Below are 26,373 nucleotides of genomic sequence, written 5' to 3' on the forward strand. Positions count from 1 at the left end.
AAATAATTCATACAATTAGTTTTCACTGTTTTTGATTTTTTTAATTTTAGTCTTCTATAGAAGCTGGCGCTTGTGTCTAGAAAAGTGGCGAGCATCAATTATATTTAGGACGGGTTGTTTCGGAGAATTTGAACAATTCATCAAATTTCAACGTTCAGTTCAGTTTGGTCAAGCAACTAGCCTATAATGATATATATATATATATATATATATATATTTTTTTTTTTTTAAAGAAACAAGCCAATTGAATTGGCTTGTCAACAGGTGCTTAAAGTTTAGTTTCATATACATTTTTATAAGTTATAATTTACAGAATCAACAATTTGTTTATACAATTTTTCATACATATTAAAGTAAATATTTTTTTCTCGATAGCATAATATCTATATATATATAATAACGGAACTTGAATAGGACTTTCACAGAGCCCGGAAATGAACGTTGAAATTTGATGAATTGTTCAAATTCTCCGAAACAACCCGTCCTTAGTGTTTGTAATTATGAATATTAAAATTTATAATTACTTAAAAAGATAGTTTTAGAGAGGCATACCAATATTTTATTTGTTAAAATTAACAAAAAACTATTTATTCATAATCACATTGCGTGTGTACGGGCGCCAATACAAATATCGTCTTAATATTGTAAACATAACAGTCATTCCCGGAACTATTTCTACTTCATTTCATTAGTAATTCCCCTCGCCTAACGTCCAAAGATACAGGCTTTGAGTAAAATTATTTTGCTCAGCTCAGGGCGTCCTCTGTGTAGAGAATATAAAAAATCTTTACTCCAATTTATTAATAAAATGTGGTACGATTATAAGTAATTAAGAAATATTGTACTCACGTTGAACAAACTAGCCCTAGGTTAATTTATTTGCTTTTGAAAACAACTCACATGGTCACGCAGAAATCGTTGTATCTCCCTTATTATCATGATGAGAAATAAAATCTAAACGGTATTAGAAAGAGAAAGAACCACGCTATATATTGAAAATTAATGAGAGTAGAATTAAAAAGTACACCTCTTTTGATCTAATTCAGAACGCAATTTGAAAAAGATATTATGAAATTTCACGAATTATTTTTTATATGAAACAACAAAAAAAATATGTGATAGAAACGTAATACATTTGTCTAATAAAATATGTGTGTTTTCATATTTATTTTTTGTTATCAGTTATTTTAATTACGAAAACGTAAAGTATGGCATTTATTTTTTTATGTTTACATTCAATAATATTTGAAAGCGTATTTAATCAAATTTTAAAAACAGTTTTTAGTTTTCGGATACTTTCGGAAATAATTCAATTATTTGGATTTTATCATAAGCGGAAATACTTCGATTTTCTGTCAAATTATAGCCAAAGCCTGAGGAGCTAGAAAGCAATATGCATGCATTCTAATTTCTACCGATTTATAACAAGTTTCTCTTTAAATCTTTAAGTTCCATAAAAAATATATGTTATTTGTTAAGATAATATCTAAACAATTGTTATGCCAAAAAGTTAATTTTATTAAGTTCCCTCGATAGAAAAAAATCGCAAATTAAACTGAGAAAATTATTAAAAACACGTTTATTCTGTTATTTAATATTTTATATTTATGAAAAAATTCACAGTGTATCTTTAAATGCAACTAAAGCAATAGGTATTTTTCAAAAATAATTAAATTAGCGCCATCTATGACCGTTTATATTATAACTATATAGACCGGTCGGTGGCCGAGTTGACATCGCGCTTGGGTCCCACTCAGGCGTAGTGTGTTCAATTCCTCGGCTGGCTAAGTCCTCCATCACAACACAAGCAACATTTTCAGCTTACTGTGGTGGTAGTAGGAGATTTTCAAATATTGTCAGATTATTCGTAACCCGGGAATGTTTTTCTTTCGTTAAAAAAAAAAAAAATTATTTTGTTTACCCGCCACTCTTCATTCTTTTCAACTAGTATCTTTGATTTCAGGTTTAACGACAGACGTAAACCTGGCTGCCCTACATGTAATTCTTTCACTAGCCGGAGCGACGACATCGTTCTACCTATTGTGCATTATGATATTCTTTATGAAAAATATCTGCGTCGTCTGTGCCTCTACCTGCTTAATTAATCTAATCCAAACCTCTTATGCTCTCGAGAAATGGAAAATCATCGAAGAAAACACAGCTTAATTGATTTTTCTTTAGTGCTTTCTCCAAATTAAATAATAAAGTGCAATATTTGTCCTTGCTTGAAAATAAATTTTACTATAAATATTCACCAATTCTGTGAAAAATGATTGTAGGATTTGTGAAGCTGAAAACATTAATAAAAATTAATATTAAAAATTCACAGGATCAGTGCTTTTCAAAAACAAACATTGTTAATTTTAGAGAGACTTTTTTAAAATTATTTAACTTTCGAATGTTCACCGTTAGTAAACTTGAAAAATCATGACTTTTGTTTAAAAATTAAACAATTTTCGGTACCTACTTTACTGCTTGTCTGAATTGTTCCCACAATTAGTTCCAATTTTGTAAATATTTAAAGCAAATCTAAGTTCTAGAGTTTATCAAATCGGAGTTACAGAGACACACCTGAAAATAGTATTTCTAGTCCTATCCCATTACACGAATTATGAAATATTTTTGGCTAAATGTGGAAGAGCAATATGTATGGCTGCTGCCAGTTGTACCTTTACGTGGATAACAAAATGTTACAATAATGTAAGCTTACTAGGTAAGCAAACGATGTAGAAAAGAGGATATTATGTTTTAAGAGAGGAACCACCAGAATATGTCCCAATAAAGTTCCTACTTCTGAATTACAGAAAGAACAATCTGGGGGGTCAAGCTTGTAAATTTTAGAAAGGTTAGGTTAGGATAGGTAACAACCATAATATGTCTCAATAAGGTTCCCAATTATGAATCACAGAAAATACAATCTGCAGGGTCAAGCTTGTAAATTTAAGAAAGGTTGGGGGAACGGAGCACTGTCCAATTCTAATTCGAATATGAGAGGAATTAAAGTTTAATAAAAATGAAGGAATTGACGGAATTATGGTTTTTATGCAATAACTCTCGATTGAAGCGTGGTTTGGTGCAGACGATTGCAAACATTGTGTCAAAATTATGAAACCTTATTTGTAGGTAACTGACAGACAGGGTGTCCCTGTTTCACAGTAAATTAGATTTTTTTTAAGTTTTGGAAGAAATTTAAAAAAATGAAACAGTGCAATTGGCCTTACTGCCACTTTACCGTAAGATGGGCTGACGATTTGAAGAGAGATGCAGATATCAGATGGGTTAGAGCTTCCAAAAAGCGACGCAAGAAGTCTTACGAAGAAGAGAAAGAAGCAGAAGATGAAGAAGATGCAGAATAAGAAGCTGAAGAACAATACGTAGAATAATAACAGGACGAAGACGAAGATTAAGACGAAGAACAATACAAAGATGGATAATAAGAAGAAAAAAAAGGTATGGAAGAAAAATACTCGTTCCTAGAATTATTTGGCGAAGTAATTAGTTCACCTGAGAAGGGCTCCTTGCAGCAGGGGTAGAACTCCTCGTTTCTCGTGGCTGGCACCTCCAGTATGTCCCACTCCACGGACAGGTAGAACTCGCTCAGGTCGATGCCGATGTGCACCAGGTTGCTGCCGGACTGTTGGCCCATGTGCTTTAGGTCCACCTTGAATCATAAATAATACCCTTTGGTTTAAATGCTATAGAAAATAAAATAAAATAATATCAATAATAGAAGAAAATACCATTTTCAAATTATTTTACCAATGCATGGGTGCTTAAAGTTTTAGTGCTTAGTCTTAGGATGGGTTGTTTTATAGAATTTGAACAATTCATCAAATTTCAACCTTAATTTGCGAGTTCTGTGAATGTTCTATTAAAGTTCTATTATTATATCATTATAGGCTCGTTACTTGACAAAACTGAAATAATAACTACTTGAAAAGAACTCCCACAAAACTTGAACATTAACTTTTAAATTTGAAGAATTGTTCAAATTCTCCGAAACAACCTTAGCGTCTTAATTTTAACGTCTGCAAATCCGAGTCTTAGTTTTAGTCAAGACACGAACCAGTGTACACTATTAACGCTTTCTGGAAAATTCAATCCGAGTCTTAGCTTTAGCCAAGACATGAACCAGAGTAACGCAGAACATACGTAGCGAAATTTGTATTTTTGCGCGTGATGATGATTTCTATACATTGAGTTTCGAATAGTTTTATTTGAATATTAGTTTAAAAATCTACGTGATTTGTTAAAATCATAATATATTTTGAAGTTTTCAGAAATTTTATTTCCATGGTTGTATGAAGGTGGGCATATTATTATTATTATCTCGGGTAAAGTTCATCGTCTAATCAACACAGATTTACAATTTGTATAAAGTGTGCTTTAAGTGGGTGGTGTACGTAAATTTTAATGGTTCTTTCATCACTTCCGCGAAGAGAGGTGCATGATTTGAGGGAAAGCAACAATTTACTGTTATATTTCTTTATACTGTTGAGAGTTGAATAAAGAAGGAAAGTGTATGTATTTAGTATGATGATACATGTTATTAAATCATTTTTATACTATGTAATAAGTTAGAGTGCGCTGAAGTAGACACTTTCGTCGATACAATAAAGATTCTGAAAAAATGTCCTGCTATTGCTAAACTAGTTATATGGTGTATCACTTTTATCCCTCTTTGTGCCTCTTGCATCTCTTTCTATTATTTGTCATTTGGATGAGTTTTTTAAAATAATTTTGTAATTTTATAAATATTATTCATCCTTTGAAAGAGTAGGTTTTTGCAATTTTGTGTAATTAACGTGCAGGTTTAAAATTCAACAACAGCTCTGGCCTCAATTCTCGACAAAGACCCACTCGTTGTTCGAGTGGAATGACTTTTGTACCGTCGACGAGACTCAAGAATAAGAATGTCGACCAATGTATGTGCTTTCGACGGCGATTCCGAGCGGTCTGGATTGGAGAATCAATACCCTGGTAAAGAGTATTTCTAAAAAAATCTCGCACAAGGTTATCGATACTATAAGAAATTAGTAGTTGAACCTGGATTCCATTATAGGTCCAGGAACCAAACTTCATGAAGCAGGTCTGCTCGTCGAAGGGGAAGTACTCAACGTTGATCTCGCAGGAAGACTTATAGATCGCGGGAGGCTTCCAGAATACTTCGCCAGTGTACTTCAGGGTTGCCTTTGTCATCAAGGTCACCTGAAATTCAGAAAAAAGCCTTTAAAGTTAAATGAAACCATACCTAGTTAGTTTACCCTTAACTGTTTCAAGACTACTTCTGTGTTGTGGGTTTGGAATAATTTTTGTCTTAAATTAATGATGAGGATGCATACAGAGACGTAATTTCAGGAAATAACTGAAAATTCACTAGTTTTTCAGTTACAGCGATGGGACATATTGTCCCTTCAGTCTTTAACGGTGAGACATATTGTCCCTTCAGTCTTTAACGGTGGGTCATATTGTCCATTCAGTCTTTAACAGTGGGACATATTGTCCCTTCAGACTTCTTACCAAACGGTGTGTCATATTGTCCATTCAGTCTTTAACAGTGGGACATATTGTCCCTTCAGTCTTTAACGGTGGAAAATATTGTCCCTTCAGTCTTTAACGGTGAGACATATTGTCCCTTCAGTCTTTAACGGTGGGTCATATTGTCCATTCAGTCTTTAACAGTGGGACATATTGTCCCTTCAGTCTTTAACGGTGGAAAATATTGTCCCTTCAGTCTTTAACGGTGGGACTTATTGATCCTTTTAGTGAAATATGCGTAAATGGGCTACGACAAAAGAAGAAAACACATGTTTATTCTCCAATTGTTATCTATATTTTTTATAATAAAAACCTGCTACACATAATAATAACTTGCCACTTGCCACGTGGCAAGTTATAAAACAATTTCGCAAGGAAGTCTCTTTTTCTTGAAATATGTGAGAAAATTTGTAAAGTTATTAGACTAACGGGACATTGTATATCGCATCATAAAAATTATTAGACTAACGGGGCATTGTGTACCGCATCAAAAAACGAAACTCGTGGTCCCAGACATAAATTAGGTATAAATTAAACTTTAAATATTTTTGAAAATAATATCATTGCATTTGTTATTCCGAAAAGTTAATTACATGAAATTCCCTCAATAGAAAAAAATCGCAGAGGAAGCACCAAACTATTATTAAAAACACGTTTTGTTCTGTTTTTTTTTTAAAGTTATAGGCGTGAAAAAAATCACAGTGTATCTTTAAATGCAACTATAGCATTTATCAAGAGATTTTTGCCCTATTTCAAACGAGTCGTGTTTTATTAAATAATTTCAGCATTTATTCTTTTTTTACAATCTCACAATTTTAATGATTCAAAAGCTCACCTCGTAGTTTCCATCCCAGTTGTTGTAAAGGACGATGTCAGGTAACCAAATGTGTTCTGAAGGGACATACAGCATCTCCACCCCACCATATTCTTCGGGGTCCCATCTTAATTTGTAGTCAAACCATTTCTAAAACCAGAAAGCAACATTTTTTCAATCTTTGAAGACAATTTTAACCACTCTCAAACGAAAAATGTGAAACAGAAAAGACAGAAAAAGGTTCGGTTGCATCTGGGAATTGAACCCAGGACACCTGCCTTGTCGGGGCGTTGCTCTGATCACTAAGCTAATTCTGAACTCTACACAAATGATTGCAATAAGCTAAAAAATTTTTTAGAAACCTTTATGAAGTTGGAACTCAACAAACTAACGGTAAACAACAAAGGTTACAAATTGTAGCATTTTTTACAATCATAATTAAGAGATTTTGAATCTCACATATTCTATTCCCGAATTGCCAATTATTTTCTGTTTGTATTGGGCTAGTGCTACTAAGCAATTCACTACCGTGCAGAACTGTAACATAATTTCTCCTGTTTGACCAACAATTTGGTCGTCATGACCCGGTTCGTGCGGTTCGTGCGGACTTTAATTAGGTCGTAGCCAATATGTTCTTAGTGCAATTAGATTTCGGCTAATGAACAAGTTACAGGCATTCACAAGGATTTTTAAGGTTGACTTCCATGAGTTCACTTAACCGACAACAGCCCGGCAATAACGGTTTTGGCCTGATGAAGCTATTGCTACCTAGTCCCTACTATCAAAAGGGTAAAAGAATTTCACTCACTCGGCTCCTGGCTCTTTACGTTGACCTCTATGAGCTGACTAAGTTTTAAATCGATATTAAATGATTCTGGTCGGAATGGTCCAACTACTAAGTAAGTCAAAATAATTATAAGAATTCACCTGCTTAATCCACAAGTTGGTAGTCATGACCTAGTTCTTAGGGTTGAATTTAATAAGATGAGTTAGCTCGAGATGGGCGTCTTCGTGTTTTTGATGTCAGGTCGGATGGTACTAAGATACTAAACGTGCTATGGAATCTTACCTGCTATACTCACAAGTTGCCTCGTGGTGATTTGATGCTTGCAGGCCTTTAGTGCGGGTAGGATCTCAGTGTTATCGATGACATGTCAATAGAGTATTTTGCTACTAAGGCCGTTCTTGAAGTTGACTTCCATAGCTGACGGATATAGCTACTAAACAAGTCACACACGTCATTCACAAGAGTTATAAAATCTCACCTGCTCTACCCACAAGTTGGTCGTCATGACCTGGTTCTTTAGATTGACTTCCATGAGCTGACTCAGTTTGAGTCCCAGCCACACGGTGAGGGTCTCCGTGTTATTGATGACAGGTCTGATGAGGCGGTTGTAGTTACTGAGCAGATCATCATACAGTCTTTTGGCATCTGGATTTGCTTCAATGTGCTTTATTGTAGCCGCTGAAAAAATATTCAAGTATTTACCGTTATATAAATGAAAAAAAAAGTTTTAAACCAATTTAAATTCTGTTTAAAATTTATTTTTAAAATAATTAATTAATTTATCTTTATTTTCATTAAATCAACAAGTAAAGTCATTTGTTTATTTGCCCATTTGTATTTTTATTTATTTTATCTCATTAAAATCAACAGTTTGCAATGCGGTCGGTTTATTCTTGTGAAATGTAGTTAACTAGAAATTAGTTAAAGTATTACCTATTTTACAAATACATTGCATTTCACAAAATAATATATTAACAAATGAACATGTATTACATTTATATAATTATACACAAATTTCGACTACCATAAAACGGACATGTGTCTAGTGTGGTAGTCGAAAACCATTTGAAAAACTTTATACAAATATATTTTACGAATAAAGGAAAGAAAAAAACTTTACTGAGTTATATAGATCGACCGGTTTCGGTTGCACTCAACCTCTTCAGGACAATGGAAATATAAACTTAATCAAAATACAGAGAACAATTACAAGGTAAACAAAAGGAAAATAGAAAGCATGTGCGAGAGGGAGAGAGCAATAAAGACACGCTGCTGGAGGGGTAGGCAGAGGGGTAAGTTTATATTTCCATTGTCTTGGAGAAGGTTGTGTGCAACTGAAACCGGTCGAATTATATGTATCTATAAAGTTGTTTAAAACAAAGTCAAAAAAATTTAATTCATGTAATGTCAAGCGGTTAGTTTTAAAAACAATTTTGCTTCAGTCAAACAAATCCCTAATAATTTAGTTGTTTGTTCCATTAAATAATTCACCGATTAATCTTTTTTGTGAAGTAGGTATATATTATGCTAAATCAATTAATATATTATCATTTTTTATCCTTAGTTGTTGCTTTAAAGTTATAAATTGCTTGTATTGCTTACCTCATTTTTATGTTATATTGTTTTCTTTTTTTTTTCTTAACGTTGTATTCATTTATTGCATCCTGAGGTCTGTACATGGTGTCCGGAAACTAGTGAATCTACATCACTTTTGGAGTCGATTTTGTGGTAGGTATACTGAGTCTCAAGTTAATGTTTTTAAAGTCAATTTTTTTAAGCTACGCCATGGTGGCTGCTATCAGCCATTTATTGCCTTTTGAAAAAATATACCTTATCAAAATTTCACCAGTATCAAGCTTGTGCCACTAGATTCCGGATATCGCGTGTTTATAGGGAAAACATATAGCAAAACCTCCATTTCACTAAGCATATAATAGAGTAGATAATTCAAATTAATAGACTAGAGTTTCCAAATATTTTTTTCGACATTTTTTTGTATCTCTTTCATCGATTTAAAATTTTTAGATATTATTTTTTCAATCTTTACCTGTTTAGGTTCCTTCACATCTAAATATTTTCCACTAATATTATTTGTGAATATCTATTCCACAATTTACAATATGAAAATATATATTGTTTTTGGTTAATGGTGTTAATAATCTTCAATTATTAAGTTAGCAACAAAAATAGATACATTATTTTTAATCACTTTTAAAATAGTATTAAAAATACTCACCGCTTTGACTTCCTCTGACAGCCAAGAAAATCAAAAACAATTTCACAAAATAACCCATTTTCAGATTTTTTTAAATTTCGATCACTTTTTCATTTTTTTCCTTTTTTTACTGCAACACTCCCTGTCACGACAATAACCAGCTAAATTAAAGCTATTTTAGTAAATAAACAGTGTTTTTTTAGGTTAAAGTGCTTCAAAAGTGGGCGGACACGAGAAGTCTTTGCAGTAAGTAGCGATTCTGCCCTCGGCTCGGTCCATACAGCATCGTGTTTTCCATGGAAATCGATAGAAAAGTGACGCCAGCGCCGCGCCTGCGCTACGGCAAAACACGCAACACTGAAACTGAAAGTTTTGCTTCCCGCCATAAAATATCCTCATTTTCAGATATAATACAGGGTTTTTTAATAAGAGGTGTTATTTTGAATAGTCCGTTATTTCGGTAGATGTTACTTTTGAAAATGTCATTTTTTGACATTTGACAAGTAGAAACTACGCCATTAATAAAAATGGAACGATACACGCTTCAACAATGCATTAAAATTATTAAAATTCACTTGAGTGAATCAAATGCAAATCGTCTAGAGTGATGAGGCCCATTTCCACCTCGGTGGCTTCGTCAACAAGCAAAATTGTCGCATCTGAGACTCGGAAAACCCAAGAGTTATTGTTGAAAAGCCTCTCTTTCCTCAACGTGTGACTGTTTGGTGCGGTTTATAGTACGGCGGAGTCATTGGACCTTACTTTTTCCAAAGTGAGGCTGGAGCAACAGTTACGGTGAATGGATTGCGCTATCGAGTGATGCTTGATGATTTTTTATGGCCGGAATTAGATGATATTAATCTGGACAACGTTTATTTTCAACAAGACTGCGCTACGTGCCCCACAAGCAACGAAACCATTGATCTTTTACGATTGAATATCAAAATAACACCTCTTCTGGAAAACCCTGTATTATCAAGGCAAATGGATGTGCGTGATCACGTGTTCCGCATAACTAGGATTTTAGTAAAAGTCAAATATGTATGTAATGTAATGTCAGTAATCGGGAAACGGGCTGCAATACCGTTTTAACCAGATTACAAATAATTTGAAGATATTTTTATTAAATCTGTAATTCTACTCATTTTTCACCATGTGCAGCGGAATTCATGTAAAAATGGTTTCTTTCAATAAAACTAAAATTTACTTGCGCTTTTATATTTTTAATGGTATTATTTTCAAATATAATAATATAGAACACATTTTCTGAGAACACTTATTTAGTAATACTAGACTAGAACATGTACTGTACAGCTTATAAAATAGGCTTTAAAAATAGTTAATTAACTAACGGCCCTAAAAATAATAAATTAAATCACTTAAACTTCACATCAAGTAAATTAATCTAACTAAACACATGAATTTTACAATAAATAAATTACTTAAGTTTTAATTAAGTATCTGCTTCCAACATACTGTCGCGTGAACACCAAAGAGTGTGTGGTTATATGATTTCGTCATCTTCTGGTCATGCTTCTGGGAAGAATCTTTATTGCGCCCCCTGGCAACTGAAAAATATAAAAAATATATATTACAATCATAAATTATAGAAACAAAATCAAGCTTTTATTTGAAAGGTGTTCGCTCAAATGCGATATACGTAATTAGATCGTTCTAAAAATGAAACAGAATACACGTAGAAAATAAATATGGGTTCCATCTGGGTATCGATTCTCCAATCCAGGGCATCGATTCTCGATGAAATCATTCCACTCGTTGTTCGACTGGAATGACTTTTGACGTTTGGCGTATGAGAGTATGTACCTTTGAAGAGATTCAAGAATAAGATTGTCAACCAATCTACGTAATTTTGACAGCGATTGCGAGCGGCCTGGATTGGAGAATCGACACCCTGGGCGCACGTAATCGCCGTCAAAAGTACATACATTGGTCTACATTTCTTAAGTTTCGCCGATGGTACGTACTTACATAGGCCAAACGTCGAAAGTCATTCCACTCGAACAACGAGTGGTTCGACCCACGGTCGTTCGAGTGAAATGACTTTTGACGTTTGGCGTATGTAATTACCAAAATGCATAAATGACGACAGAATTCATACATTGCTCAAAATATTGGCAAAATAAATATATTTACAGAGCACCAAAAAAAACATATATACTAACTAGGTCGAGTGAGGTATGATTTTTTTTCTTTCATGCTGAATCGAATGAGACTACCCTCAAGTATAATGAAAGGTTTATGGTAAAGATAAATGAAAATAACACAATTATCCTCAGGATAATTTGTCAGTTTTTTTTAAAAAAAACAGCAATATTACCGTAGAGTGAATTGTTTCGCTTTTCGGAACAGCTCATATGATCTTATAGAAACCGTTGTGTCTCTCTTACTGTAATTTTTAACTGTGTCATATTTAATATGAACTCAACGGTGTTAGAAAGAATAAATACCAAGCTTTATATTCAAATATAGAAGTTAACCACAGAATAATTCAAAATAAATGTACCTACACTCTATTAAACCAAAGGTTCCAATCGCAATTACAAAAAAAAAATGACACTTTGTGATTTTTTTTAAATGAAAAAAAAAGTGAGGTGTAATGTTTATAATTCTAAAAAACTGTCTAGTAAGATATGTATTTTTTTCATTATCAGTAATTTCAGTTCAATGTTTAGACGAAAAAAAACGAAAGGTGAGCCATTTTTAAAACTTTTTATTTGATTTTAAAATTTGAAATTTTTTTAAGTAGGTATGTGTTTAATTTAAAAAAATAACATTTCTTGGCGTTTTTCATCACCTTTCAAAAACATTTATTTGTTATTAATTTCGATTATGTTCAGAAATATCCAAATTATTCGCTTTGACTTTCTGGCATCATCTTTAAGAATTATAACGATCAATATGTCAGAGGCCTGAAGGGGTTAAAATAAAATCCAAAAAAAAATCAATTAATTATAGTTTTTTTGCCATATTTTGGGTTCTGATTATTTTACTGTCTGAAAGTTTGCTTCAAATAAAAAAAAATTACTTAGTCAAAACAAGCGGCTCCCAAACTATGTTGTAGGAACCCCTGTTGCATATTCAAACATTTTATTGCCGAGTTCTACAAAATTAACGGAAAAAAATCTCCATTCATTAATAACGCAGGAGATTTGTAAGATTTATTTCAAACTTCATTTTTTTTAGTCCTAACTACCCAAAATCTGTGGAAAAAAGGGGTATGTTTTGGGGCTGACGAAATCGCGATGAGAATTATCTGTAAAACATCTATCACACGTTGGGAAACACTGGTGTAGTTAATATAATGCAATCCACTGCGTCACAATGTGGCATAACTCATCTCAAATATCTATGGAAATGATCTGACGGAAATGGCTAGACGCGAAGAGATGGAGATGGATGACCACTATTCTAAGGAGGTAGTTACTTACTTAAAGCAGGTTATTATTGACAACGCGTGTGGCACATTTGCAACAAGACGCAACACGTGAAATGGTAGATACTCGTACATATGAATTAATGATACTACTTTTATATACTTTTGAGTTTATCTAAGCATTAACGGTGTAATTTTCCTCTTCCACGAACTGTTTTTTAACATGAATATTTTAATACATAATATTTGACGTTAACCCTACCTTAATGTGTATTACACAATTCCACCAAAATACTCATAATAAGCCATCAACACTAAATAGTATTAATAAGCACTCGACAATAAATCGTTCTAATAAGCCCTCGATCCTAATTAGTTTTAATAAGCCCTCTACATTCAATAGTTCCAAGGAGCCATCGACTTTAAATAGTTCTAATAAACCCTCGACACTAAATAGTTTTAATAAGCCTTCGATAATAAACAGTTATAATAAGCCATAGACACTAACTAGTTTCAATAAGCCATCGACACTAAATAGTTTCAATAAGCCCTCGACAGTAAATAGTTGTAATAAGCCCTCGACAATAAATAGTTGTAATAAGCCATCGACAGTAAATAGTTGTAATAAGCCCTAGACAGTAAACAGAGCTAATGGGCCCTCGACAGCAAATACTTCTGATAAGCCCTTAACAATAAATAGCTTTAATAAGCCATTGACACTAAATACTTTTAATAAGCTCTCGACAGTAAATAGTTCTGATGAGCCGTCGACAATAAATACTTCTAATAAGCGCTCGACAATAAAGAGCTCTAAAGAGTCCTCGACAATAAACATTTCAAATAAACCCATGGTAATAAACAGTTTTAAAATTCCTTCACAACAAATAATTGTAATAAGTCCTCAACAATAAATACTTTTAATAAACCGTGGGCAACCAATTGAAGATATTGTAATAACTTAATGAGTAAAACCTTAAATTGTGATATTTAATCATTGAAGACAATATTATCAACCAAAATTTAAAACAGAAAAATCAGAAAAAAATACAGTCACATCTAGGAATCGCACCCTAGACCTTAGCCTTGCCGGGATCTGCTCTAACCATTGAGCATATTTAACTATATTATACTTCGAATAAGAACTACCAACATCATCTTGGTTTTCTTAACGCATATTTTTTGTTGGCTACTATCTTTCAGTATGATTGCAAGATTTTTCCCGAATAAATGCAATCTAGATAGCGTCTTGGGTTCAATTCCTAGATATGACCGAATCTTTTTCCATTTCAAATTTTCGTTGAGAGCCAATATTGTCTTTAAGGCGATGCCATACGTAGTTATGCAAAATCATGTGTTTTTGGTTTGAAAATTTGGTCGCCTAGAAATGTTTCAGATGTTTTAATTAAATACTGTGAGTAGAATACATCTTGACCTTTGAAATAATCGAGTATTTTTTAGATAAGACTTTTTATAAGCCCAGAAAAAATAATGTATAGGCCTATGGAAACTGCTTTAAAGTTCAAAATCTCCTACTTACGAACCCATTTTTGGTTATGATTTTATTGTATAATGTGGCAAATTAAGTTATTTTTAAAATGATCGGAAAAAATTAAATATTTATGCCTGAACATCCACAAAATAAAATAAAAGGCACTTTTTGGCCATGTTTTTTTCTCGCATAAATCAAAACAGGCGGATGGTGTTAAGCGGGAATTTAAACCATATCGCCATCTACGTAAGGGTTGTTATTGATAGCAGCTCAATTTAAAATATTACACAACGTAGTGGGATTATATTAGATATTACGAAATTGTGGTTTTACTCATTAAGTTATTCCAAAAATGAACCACTGAGCTATTTCAACATATTCCCTTCGGTCATATTTAACTGTATCATACTTCGCTTAAGAATTCCCATATTTTCATTTTAATATTCTCATATTTTTATTGACATCATTAAATTATTAGTTAAATTTTTGTTAAGAATTAGCGCCATCTAGCGGGTAAACTAATAAAACTAATCTAGTGCCACCTATGGGTGAGCTCTTACACTAATATCAAGGATATTACAGATAGTAATGATGACTCACCCAAATAAGGTTGTATGCGGGCATGACATTTGGAGGTCCTGTCCTACGGCGTGGTATGGGCAGCAGATTTACAGGGATGGGAGGCAGGTCTGCCGAACTAATCCTCCTGATCGACACCTGGTCTAACTCCACTGAAGGTCCTGAATTCAATAAATAATTTGTCAAATTATTATAGGCAATAATTTTTTATCCTTTGTGCTATGCATAAAAAACCTTGTCTTATAAACATTAGTTTAAGGCGATGCCATACGTAGTAATGCAAAATCATGTGTTTTTGGTTTGAAAATTTGGCCGCTTAAAAATGTTTCAGATGCTTTAAATAAATACCGCGAGTAGAATACATCCTGGCCTTTGAAATAATCGAGTGTTTTTTACATAAGTCTTTTTATAAGCCCAGAAAAGTTCAAAATTTCCTACATACGAACCCATTTTCGGTTATGGTTTTATTGTATAATGTGGCAAATTAAGTTCTTTATAAAATGATCGGAAAACATTTAAATATTTATGCCTGAACATCCACAAAATAAAATAAAAGGCACTTTTTTGCTATGTTTTTTTCTTGCCTAAATCAAAACAGCTGGATGGTGTTAAGCGGGAATTTAAGCCTTATCGCCATCTACGTAAGGAGTGTTATTGATGGCGGCTCGATTCAAAATATTGCACGACGTATGGCATCGCCTTAATATTAAAAAAAATATATAAATAATATATTCTTTTGGTTGATAATAGCCGTTTCAATTCTCATTTTTTTATGTGAAACCGCATAAAAGTCCCAACTGCTCCCAACCGTCTGGATCCAGTGAAACTATGGAGTCCTCAATTAGAGTGTTTTGTGAGGCTGAAGATAGTACGGACGGACGGGAAAAAGATGAGGAAGAGGAAGGTGCGGAAGTACCTGGCTATTCAGATCTGGTCACCAAACAAGGCCAAAGCCATTTCAAGCAACTTTTTTATTTCTAAATTGTGGTCTTACACCAGAGCGATACTGAGAGTATCGTCCACTCTGGAACGTGCCGCAAATATCCTACATATTATTTTAAAAGAGTAATTTGTGAAATAACTTAATTTATCAGATTTGATTTACTTTTCACGCCCGGATTTGAGGCCGCGACGCCTAGCTTGCTAGTCGAGAGCCTTAATCGTCGACCACGGAGGCCGCCAATGGTATGGAAAGGTAGCCTTATAATATTATCTTTATTGTTGGGAAGTAAGAGCTTCATAGATGCACGCACAGATGGCAGTGCATAGAGCTTGCTTGGAAGTCCGCAAGATGGAGCCAGTGGCCAGTAGTCGCCAGGGCCAGTGGTAAGGCTCTCAGAGAAACTTACTGTTTCAGATTCCAATTAGCCAGCTACTAGTTAGGTCGACTATCGAGTCACCTTTATAATACGCGGAGTATTAATAAATCCCTGATTAATCTAAAAGAACCACTTATTTATTAACTCCTTCCAAGACGAGTTGGAGACCTGCTTGTACGAACACAACAAATATACATTGTAATATTATTTTTAATGATTTAATTGTGAATTAATATAAAATGAATCAAACAAAATTTATTTGCGCACTCCGGGATTTGAATCCGCGACATCCGGATTGGTAGTCGAGAGCCTTACCTCCTCGACTACGAAACCGTCAATATTATATTATATTTTTGTGATACGGAAGAGAAAAACTTACATTAGATATATTTTTAATTAGATTTGTTTGTCTTCCAAAATAAAACGATTGTTTCTTTTTCGTTGTGATCTTAAAATAGAATTATTTAAATTATATTACCCGTTTACAAACTGATATGAGTTAAGATATGATTTGAAATTTTCATGGCTAAAAGTATTATGTCCATCAACTTCCCTGATGATGAACACTGTAAGGCTGTCCGTAACGTTGGCTGAAGTAAGGCATATGATTATAAGTAGTTTATCGGGAGTTTTTCGTCTCATTTTGTAAACAGCTAATTTTGTTTTAAGAAACCTGAAAAAATCGTTCCAATGTGATTCTTATTTGATTATACATAATTCATGACACATTTAATTACTTAAAACGTACATGTATTGATTTAAAAGTGCTACATTCGTTCTACAAATTTCCAAAATGTGTTTAAAACAAAACTTCGTGTTTAATCCACCTTTATCTATGGGAAGTTAGTGTAGTTTACAAAATATTACTTGTGCCAAAAGGTTGTTCAACTGTTGACGAACAGTTGAACATATTTCCGTTTTTACGTGAAAATTTCCTGAATCAGCTCTTGTACCTTCAAGTAGTTCGAGTCTGGAAGGAAGGCACCCTTATACCTAGGCTTCCTTGATTGACCTGATTAGAGCATAGGTACCTATTTATTTATTTATTTATTAGCTGACATCGTCCAAATTACAAAATAATAACACAAAAACAGTAAAATGAAAAATACAGGAGTAGAAAAAGGTACATGAAAGCAAAGACATATAGCAGATATGATATAATATAAGAAAATAAAGTGAAGTCGAATCAAGTCAAGACTACGCCGTGGGTCAGGACCACAGGACACTTATAATATTCCGTCACTTGTTTAGCGACTGGCAAAAATCATTCAGACTTATCCCAAAAAAGTTAAGGTTTTGACTTGAGTTTACCAGTCTACACATTCTGGACAATGGTGAATAATATCCATAATTTGTCGAATGATGGTTGAGGAAGAGCAGTTCATTATTTCTGAGTCTGTGCGAGGGGATATTGAAGGGAATGAGTTGCAGTAGAGTAGGTAAATCAATAATACCATTTATAATTTTGAAGAAGCAAATGAGGTAATTTCTTTCCCGACGGACTTCCAAAGGAGAGAGGTTTAGAGTTAGTTCAATTTCATCATATGAGTATTTGCCTTTTTCTAATCCTAGCCTCCTAGCAATCCCTCTTGCGTCGAATGTGGACAGCATAAAAAGGAGACCAGATAACACAAGCATATTCAAGATGGGGGCGAACCAAGGAGCAGTAAAGAGTTCTAAGGGTATTTACGTTTTTGAAATCCGAAGTGATTCTAGTGATGAAACCAAGTAGTTTGAGGGATTTATATTTCATCTCAATTTGCCCGGATCTATCCACACGGTATAAATTTGATTTTTTTTAATTAACGTTTGCGTATTTGGGTTCATGAACCGTTCTTTTGTAAGATCTCGTACCGTTATATGGCAGTCACATCAAGTCCGTGAACCTAACATAGACCTTAGCGGCGTTGGGTCTAATAAATATGTAAATCAGGAGAGATGTCAAGTGCCGCTGGAGACACTGAGACTAGCGACCATTGCAACAGAAATACGACGGTAGACAATCACGACAGAACCGCCATTGAAATATTTATTATTTTTCACATTTAGGCTTCCATAATGATTGCAATTTTGATGATAAATTTTAATTGCAAGCATAAAAATGTTACATTGGGTGAAAAATTATGAAATATCAGATGAATAAAAATTACGTCATAATGTGTTCAACGAATGCCCGCTGCATTTCTATCAATCAAGCCCTGTTCGTAAAAAACCATAGATATTCCAATATATAGACAGAAAAATTATCATTCGGAGTCTACTCATTATACTATACACCAATGAAAAACTCTGAAAGTTTATTCCATAGATTTTTGGAGTTTTTCATTGGTGGATATAGTTAGGCAATCATATGATTTTCGTAGGAGTTATACCTCCTTGCCTGAGGCCCTAGACTGGCTAACTAACAGACAGACGCGGATAGTGACTTTGTTTTGTAATACAGGGTTTTCCAATAAGAGGTGTTATTTTAAATAGCCCGCTATTTCGGTAGATATTACTTTTGAAGCTGTCATTTTTTACATTTGACAAGTAGAAACTACGCTATTAATAAAAATAGAATGATACACGCTTCAACAACGCATTGAAATTATTAAAATTCACTTGAGTGAATCAAATGCAAATCATCTTGAGTGATGAGGCCCATTTCCACCTCGGTGGCTTAGTCAACAAGCATAATTGTCGCATCTGGGGCTCGGAAAACCCAAGAGTTATTGTTTAAAAGCCTTTTTTTCTCAACGTGTGACTGTTTGGTGCGGTTTATGGTCCGGCGGAGTCATTGGACCTTACTTTTTCGAAAATGAGGCTGGAGCAACAGTTATGGTGAATGGATTGCGCTATCGAGGGGTGATTAATGATTTTTTATGGCCGTAATTGGATGATATTGATCTAGACAACGTTTACTTTCAACAAGACGGTGCTACGTGCCACACAAGCAACGAAACCATTGATCTTTTACGATTGAATATCAAAATAACACCTCTTAATGGAAAACTCTGTATTTGGAGATTAACATTACTTGGCTAACATAATTTATCTATAAATATATTGAATCATAAACAAAACATCAACATTAATTTATTCCGTTTTAAAATTAATTTTATTTTCAATCTCAGTAATTTCATTCGGGGTTTTGTTATAAAGTTGGACGGACTGGTACATAAAGATTTCTGGTTCTTGATTTCTTCCTTGTTAGCAATCTAATTGTCATTTATTTTAACTATAAACTTATGTTTATAAGACAAGGTTTTTTATGCTTAGCACTAATTAGTCACCTGAAATATCAGGCGATTATATAAGATTAGAGATTAGATATTTCAGGTGACTAATTATTTGTTATCCTTTGTGCTATGCATAAAAAAATTGTCTTATAAACATTAGTTTATCATTAAAAAAAAATAATAATATTTGACAAGTCAAATATTTCACCAGCAAATTTAGATATAATATGTCTCAACGCCATCTAGTGGGAAATTTAGTACTAACAAAGCTTTTCTTATAAAATAAAGTTGGTTGCTTACAGTTGAAAAAATATAATAAGCAGTAATTGTTGATTGAAGTACTAGTACATATTGAATTATTTGACGTGTTGGAAATAAACAGAAGTAGCTTAGTGGTCCAGAGCACCTGACAGGACATCAGAAGGTGTGGGTTCAATTCCCGTCGGCGGCATTTATTTTTGCTCGGGAGATATTTTCAATTTGTATGGATATTTCAGGCTACTTATTACTGCTTATAATAATTTGTTAATCTCAATGTCTTTTAGCTTTTTCGTGGCCGTCTGACGATTTTGAATCTCAATTCATAGAGAGATGCGCCAGTGTCATTTCATTTAAAATAGATATTGCGTTGTCAACATCTATTGTAAATACAAATTGTCTATTTCGATTTCACTTGAACCTTCCTCAGGGTTTAATAAAAAATATAATATCCCGGTATTTTCATGGTTATTTTGTTTAGTATATAAATTGATACTATTTGGTCGATGGATACACCCCTATAAACGCGAGTCGAGACTAAACATCCGCAAGTCGTAAACCGGGTTAAGACGTGCGTCTCATGCCCCAAACTATACAAACGCTAAGTACCGTGCTGACGTACCAGATAAGAAAACAATTTAAAATGTTTGCTCTACATTTTTGCGCGCGTAATAATTTTAGAGGTCAATCTAAGTAGGTTAACGGCTTTCAGGAAGAAATATATTTCTTACTAGCCGTAGTCCCCGGCGTTGTCAGGGAACTACGAAGAGTTTTTTTTAAGCAGTTGGAATTGCGTTGGTTTTTTTTTTACATTAACTCCACACAGGAGGCTGTAAGGAAAACAATTCTACTCAGGGCCTATGTTATCTTTGGGGATGCTGTGTGGAGGGTCTTTTTAGCAAAGGAAGTTCTGGTAAGTAAAAGGGTACCCCTCCCACTGCGGTACAAGGTTGTTTCTCAAGGAGTCCTGTTGGAGAAGTCAAAAGGTCTCCCTCAATCAGTATCTCCCGATCCTGCCTGCCATGCAGTTGGTGGACAGACACTGCCATCTCCAAGACTCGGATAAACCTCACCTCCTAAACCCGGGCACCCCTGCTAGGTCACCAAACTTAGTGAACCACTTAAACTCAATAAATGGTTCCCATAACAGCCTCCCGAATTAAAGTTTATACATAGGATTCAGAGATGTGCTTTAGTTCAAATAAATCCATTTCAAATGGAAATGCAAAAAGCAAAATGGGTATTTTCCATTTTAAATGCTTTTCTAAAAACCATTTTGCATTTTGCATTTTAAATGCTTTTCTCAAAGCATTTTCCATTTTAAATGCTTTTTGCAACATTTTTCCTACTTTCTCCACTCATCTTTTTTTCATAAGCCCCAAATATCAGTCAATCCTCAACCTCGCTATGAGAGATAATTTACATTTGTTAAGTTGCTCCCTGGTAGGAGCCCTGGCAATTGAGTTTTTTATTTTTTTTTTATTTTATTTTTTTTTTTTTTATAGTGAATACTTCACAAGAGTCCCAACTGCTCCCGTCTGGAGCCAGTGAGACTATGGCATCCCCGATTGGGGGATGTTGTGAGGCTGAAGGTAAGTGGGGAAGGGAAAGAGGAAGGTGGGGAAGTACCTGGCTATTCAGATCTAGTCACTAAACACGGCTAAAGCCATTTGGAGCAACGTTTCAATTCTGAATGGTGGTCTTACACCAGGGCGATACTGGTAGTATCTTCCACTCTGGAACGTGCCGCAAATATACTATATATTATTTTAATTAATTAATTGTGAAATAACACAAATTAATCAAATAAAATTTATTTGCGCACGCCGGGTTCGAACCCGCGACCTTCGGAATGGCCGTCCAATGCGTTACCACTGGACTATGCCGGCCGTCAAATGAGTGATACCATTACAAAAAATACTGATTCAAATACTGAACATGGCCATGACGCTGTAATATTAAATGTTAGATAGCAGTTTCTATGTTTTTACGTTGGCAACATTAGTCCCGCGCAAATTTTTTGTGGTTTCATAATCTGTTTGTTCTACATTGATGTCCATTATTAAATGACAAAATTGTTTAAAACTTCTATAATTATTTTAATTGTTTGACCTGAGAAACCATTTTGCATTTTAAATGCATTTTGAAAATAGGTATTTTGCATTTTGCATTTGAAATGCTTTTCTAAAAAGCATTTTGCATTTTGCATTTTCAAATGGAAAAGTTTTGACCCATTTCCATTTTGCATTTCAAATGGTTTTGGGTACCCATTTTGCACATCTGTGATAGGATTACATGTCGAGGTGTATCCCCATGGATTGTTCTCTATATCTGCCACAACGGAGACACGATGTGATGCTGCCATAAATTTCTCCCCACGCAACAATCAACAATCCATTCCATCAATGAACCTCTCAATGATACCTGCCGAGGTCTTATTCAATGAAATAAACATTCCCATTGACCGGCAAACGTAGTACGGAGTCAAGCAATCCACGTTACAGCTGATATACGTTACGCGTGAAAATGCACGTAACTTACCTTTCATTATCTCACTATCGAGACAAAATCGAAAGTGAATTGTTTGGATGGGAAAATAAACAATGGAATTTTGAAAACAAAAAAAATCTTTTACCTTCATGTAGAATCACCTCCCGAAGTTAGCGCACTTTACCCCCCCGGACACCCTATAACACACCCGATAAGAATTTGGGATGGTTTGGAAGAAAATAATACTACCTGGTAACAATGTATTGAATATTAGTCGGGGACGCTCGAGAAAGACTCTGCACTGGTATGAGATTTGGAGTCGAATTAAAATCGGCATAATGTAGTTGTTTTGACAGTAACAATGTCTATTACGTGATACTACACGAAGTTAAATAATGGCAACTGTTAAGCAACGGATTTAATGGTAGAAAAATTTAGGCACGAAGAAGAAACGAATCAAATAATTATTCGCGTTAAAATGAACGGATGACGAAAAAGAGGCGTAAGGAGAACGTATGACGATAGTAAAGTATATTGGAAGTGAATGATTAAAGAAGTCGAGGATGACCGAGTATCACATAGCACAATCACATAGGTCAGCTAGTTGGAAGTAAATATGGCCTAATTAAAATTTAAATGAATACTACCTAGTGATAAATATTTGAAAAATTACATTAATTTTTGTATATTTGAAAGGTACCGTTAAAAAGCAATAACGTCAAATAACTCTAATCAGTTTTTCAAAAACACTAGACATTTTTTTATAACCAAGTTTAAAAATGAATACAAAATGATTTACCTCCATCTTCCGAGTCAATGCTGTAGAAGGGGTTTGAAGACACTGAGCAAAAGCTCACCACAACAACAACCAAGCATAATGCAATAGTACGCATTTTTCTTGGTATTTACAAAAAAAACTTATTGATTCCACAAAAAAAAAACAAATCTTCGATAGCTCTCCTAATTTTTCCTCAGCTCTGCGAATCGCTCGTGTCGTTGTGACGAATAAACTCACAGTGCGATCTTCGTAGATTACTTGGTGGTTTTATATGTAGCCCAAGTCGGTTAGGTACTTGATCAATATGTGTACCTACCCAGCATTCACAGTTATCTCATAGTAAAGGACCTTGTTCTTTCAATTGCTCATACCGGAACAGTTTTCAACGTCACTATTACTTCGCATCTAACGAACCAATCAATGGCTAATTTATCTACTTCTGCGGCTGAGGAAACTGCTCGAAGAAACTGAATTAAAGCGTGCATTACAAATAATGTCATGCAGAATGTGCCGTCTTTTATCTGAACATTGGAGAGCATGTTCCGATTTCAAAAATAGACTGCGAACGTCGTGTCTGTGTAAGTACCTACTGCGTACCCGTTTATTATATGTACGACGCAGATTTCTTCATCGCGTTGTGAAAAACTAGTTGTGGAAAAGCGTATTGTTTATATGCATAATATTTTATCGATCTCTACAAACGTGAAGAAAGGTTACTAAGCGTAATCCATATTATGTACTTATGGATAATATACAATTGCAGGCGTACTTTCTGTTTTTGGATTTTGTGACTAAATTATACCAGAAATGAAAGTTGCCCACCACTACTGCACTCTGGCGGTAAATTTTCGTACCCTAGGGGGTGCAGATTTTTCAATGAAAAATTTCCCCTAAGTATTTGAATATTTGCCCAGAATATTTAGAAATTTCCCCAGAATGATGAACGTATAACAAAATTATGCAAACATTTAAAAATTTCCCTAGATTTTTGTGCTTTTTCCTAAAATAGTTTCCGAACTCCCCCTAGAGGCCCGAAAGTCAGAGGCAATATTTAATCACATTTTGGCCCCCAATTGGGAAGGGGCCCGGGCTATGTGCCATACTTGTGCACTATGAAGACACAGGACATGGAAAGAAATATTCAACAAACATCTTAGGGCACCCTTTTCAGAGGGGGGCCCAGCGTGAGTGGTTTATTTATGGCCCCAGCTAAATCCCAAATTGTACACATCTAAGACACGAGACTTGGAATGAAATATCACAAATCCTTTCAATAAAATTATAGAAACATTTGTTTGTGGTTTGTTTTCCTGTTGGTTTATTTGCTTTCAAAGGGAACCCCGAACTCATGTGTACCCATGGGCCCCTTCGCGGCTTAAGAAGTCCCTGCCTAACCCCAAAAGAGAAGCCCCGACAAAGCCGCGATCGCATTGTTGCTTTTTTATGTAAAGATGTCAAGCTATTTGGAGAATTGTAAGATTATTGGTAGGTTCTGTAACAGGGGCGGTTCTAGACTATTCGTGAACACAAACTTGGATGTTTCGAAAGCACTCCCTGCTACTGTACATGTGGAAGGAGTTTAATAATAAAATGGTTGTTTATATATCATAGATTTATTAATACTCCACGTATTAAATTGTTGACTCGATAGTCGACCTAACTAGAAGCTTGCTAATTGGAATCTGGGCCAGTGAGATTCTCTGAGAGCCTTCGCACTGTCCATGGCGACAACTGGCCACTGGCTCCATCTTGCGGACTTCCTCGCAAGCTCTATGCACTGCCATCTGTGCGTGCATCTACAAAGCTTCCTAAAAACAGACATGTTTTTTTTCAAAAGCGTGGCAGAAAACCACTGTTATTGGTGCTCTACTCTATAGCATAAATCACAATAAACACCTAAAAGTAAGGTTGTATTCTAGTGTGGTTGTTATATTTATTGTTGTCCACAACCTAAATACGTGCAAACATTTTCATTATATAATAAGAACACGTTATTTTATTTAATATAGATCAGGATAATGTGACCACAAAAATTGAACCAACTGTTTGGGGAAACATGAAACATTGGGGCAGGGCCACAATGTTTTTATTTTCCGTGGTACAAAAAACGTTGTGGTTCCAAAATAATGTTTTTGTTTTTGTCCGATATTTTGAAAACATTTGATTGCTGGAGACCAGACTTTAAAATAAAAAATATATGAATTCTCAAATAGGTATATACTAGCAAATAATCTATAGTATAAAATTACACAAAAATTGTGTTTCTATTGTTCTCTTTTTTCCTCTGAAATTATATGATTTGTAAGTAGGTACTTAAATTCCTACTTATTTAATTATAAACCAAATATTGCATGTAACATTAGTTTTATTTCAAATAAGGAATGATACTATTCATCCAAAGTCACTATCCATGACAATTCTTTTTTCAAACTTTCTTACGATAGGTAGGTACCAAAATATTTAAAAAATGCGAATTAAAAGATCCAAATACACATTGAAAAATAATCTTTTCTGTACCAAGTGGCAAACATCGTGAACAGAAAACGGAACGTACAAACAGACAAACCATTTGTTGTAGGTAAATAATAATATTATGTGTCTGAAAACTTGTCGTAAAACTGTGTTTGTCATAGCCTCGTTAAGGGCTAAAATTGTAGCACTTACCTGAAGTATATGGCCTTTGAAATCTTGAACTAGACTACGTCATTCGCTCTTCATGCGTCAACATACTATATTACATTTTATTAGTCAGCGACCTTTAATAGTCCACGTGAACTGTTGTGAACTCGAGTCAATAGGGTACTGAACTGCGAACACAAAACACTTAGGTTTAGGTAGGTACCTACTAGCCTCCGGCCCTTATTAATTTAACAGCCAACGTGATCTTTATAGTTCTTAGTTCCTACCTAGGTAGCCCTGAAAAATTAATAGGACCCGGTAATGGAACATCAAACGATAACATTATTATTTTTTAACGAAAAACTAATGTTTATAAGACAAGGTTTTTTTATGCACAGCATAAAGGATAACAAATTATTGTAAGCAGGTATTTCAGGTGACAAATTATTGCTTATAATAACTTGATAAAATTATTAGGCTTATAATAATTTGATAATATTATTAGTTCTGAGAGCGGCATAAAACACGCTGATATGAGATTTATTATTTATTTATTTATTGTGCTTGTGTCTTTTTCGTAAAAACTCTATTTATTTTTAAAGTAAATTAGATTTAATCACGTTGTCTTTAAGTTCTACAAGAGTTTTTTTTTGTTATTATTGTGACAGCTGTTTCGGCGTTGAACGCCAGTATCAAACTGTGGTTATGCCATATTTAGAAAATGTATTTATTTAATTATATTTATCCTCCCCAATTTTGATTTGTGTGATTTTTTTATGTGACATATGTCGCCACCCGGTTGGGCAGCTTTTAGAGGCGGGTTAAGGTATGGGCTGTATGAATGGATTTATTAATGCCAGTCTTGAAAAGGCCCG

General features: G+C 34.2%; 1 protein-coding gene and 1 long non-coding RNA gene across 3 annotated transcripts in view; both read right to left on the reverse strand.

The window, feature by feature from the left end:
- Nucleotides 1–9,584, reverse strand: part of nAChRbeta2 (nicotinic acetylcholine receptor beta2) — a 112,065-nt gene extending 102,481 nt beyond the window's left edge. Inside the window, exons 1-5 of one of the 2 annotated variants that reach the window (XM_089642565.1) lie at nucleotides 9,376–9,584; nucleotides 7,618–7,817; nucleotides 6,374–6,502; nucleotides 5,047–5,208; nucleotides 3,505–3,661 (exon numbers count right to left, since the gene is read on the reverse strand). In XM_089642565.1, coding sequence (XP_089498691.1) covers nucleotides 3,505–3,661; nucleotides 5,047–5,208; nucleotides 6,374–6,502; nucleotides 7,618–7,817; nucleotides 9,376–9,433 — 706 coding nt within the window. In that variant the 5' untranslated portion in view covers nucleotides 9,434–9,584. Of the gene's footprint in view, nucleotides 1–3,504; nucleotides 3,662–5,046; nucleotides 5,209–6,373; nucleotides 6,503–7,617; nucleotides 7,818–8,741; nucleotides 8,830–9,375 lie in introns of those variants that run through there. The other variant, XM_089642573.1, reaches the window with a different exon arrangement.
- A 1,070-nt stretch (nucleotides 9,585–10,654) lies between these two features.
- Nucleotides 10,655–23,265, reverse strand: LOC149425977 (uncharacterized). The gene is made up of 3 exons (XR_016303777.1): nucleotides 22,901–23,265; nucleotides 14,838–14,977; nucleotides 10,655–10,922 (listed from the first exon to the last, which is right to left on the reverse strand). It is a non-coding gene; the product is annotated as an uncharacterized LOC149425977 (long non-coding RNA).
- Nucleotides 23,266–26,373: the final 3,108 nt, after the last annotated feature.

Source organism: Hesperophylax consimilis, chromosome 2, assembly GCF_061612785.1.
Source record: "Hesperophylax consimilis isolate HC1 chromosome 2, BYU_Hcon_1.0, whole genome shotgun sequence".
Lineage (NCBI taxonomy): Eukaryota > Metazoa > Arthropoda > Insecta > Trichoptera > Limnephilidae > Hesperophylax > Hesperophylax consimilis.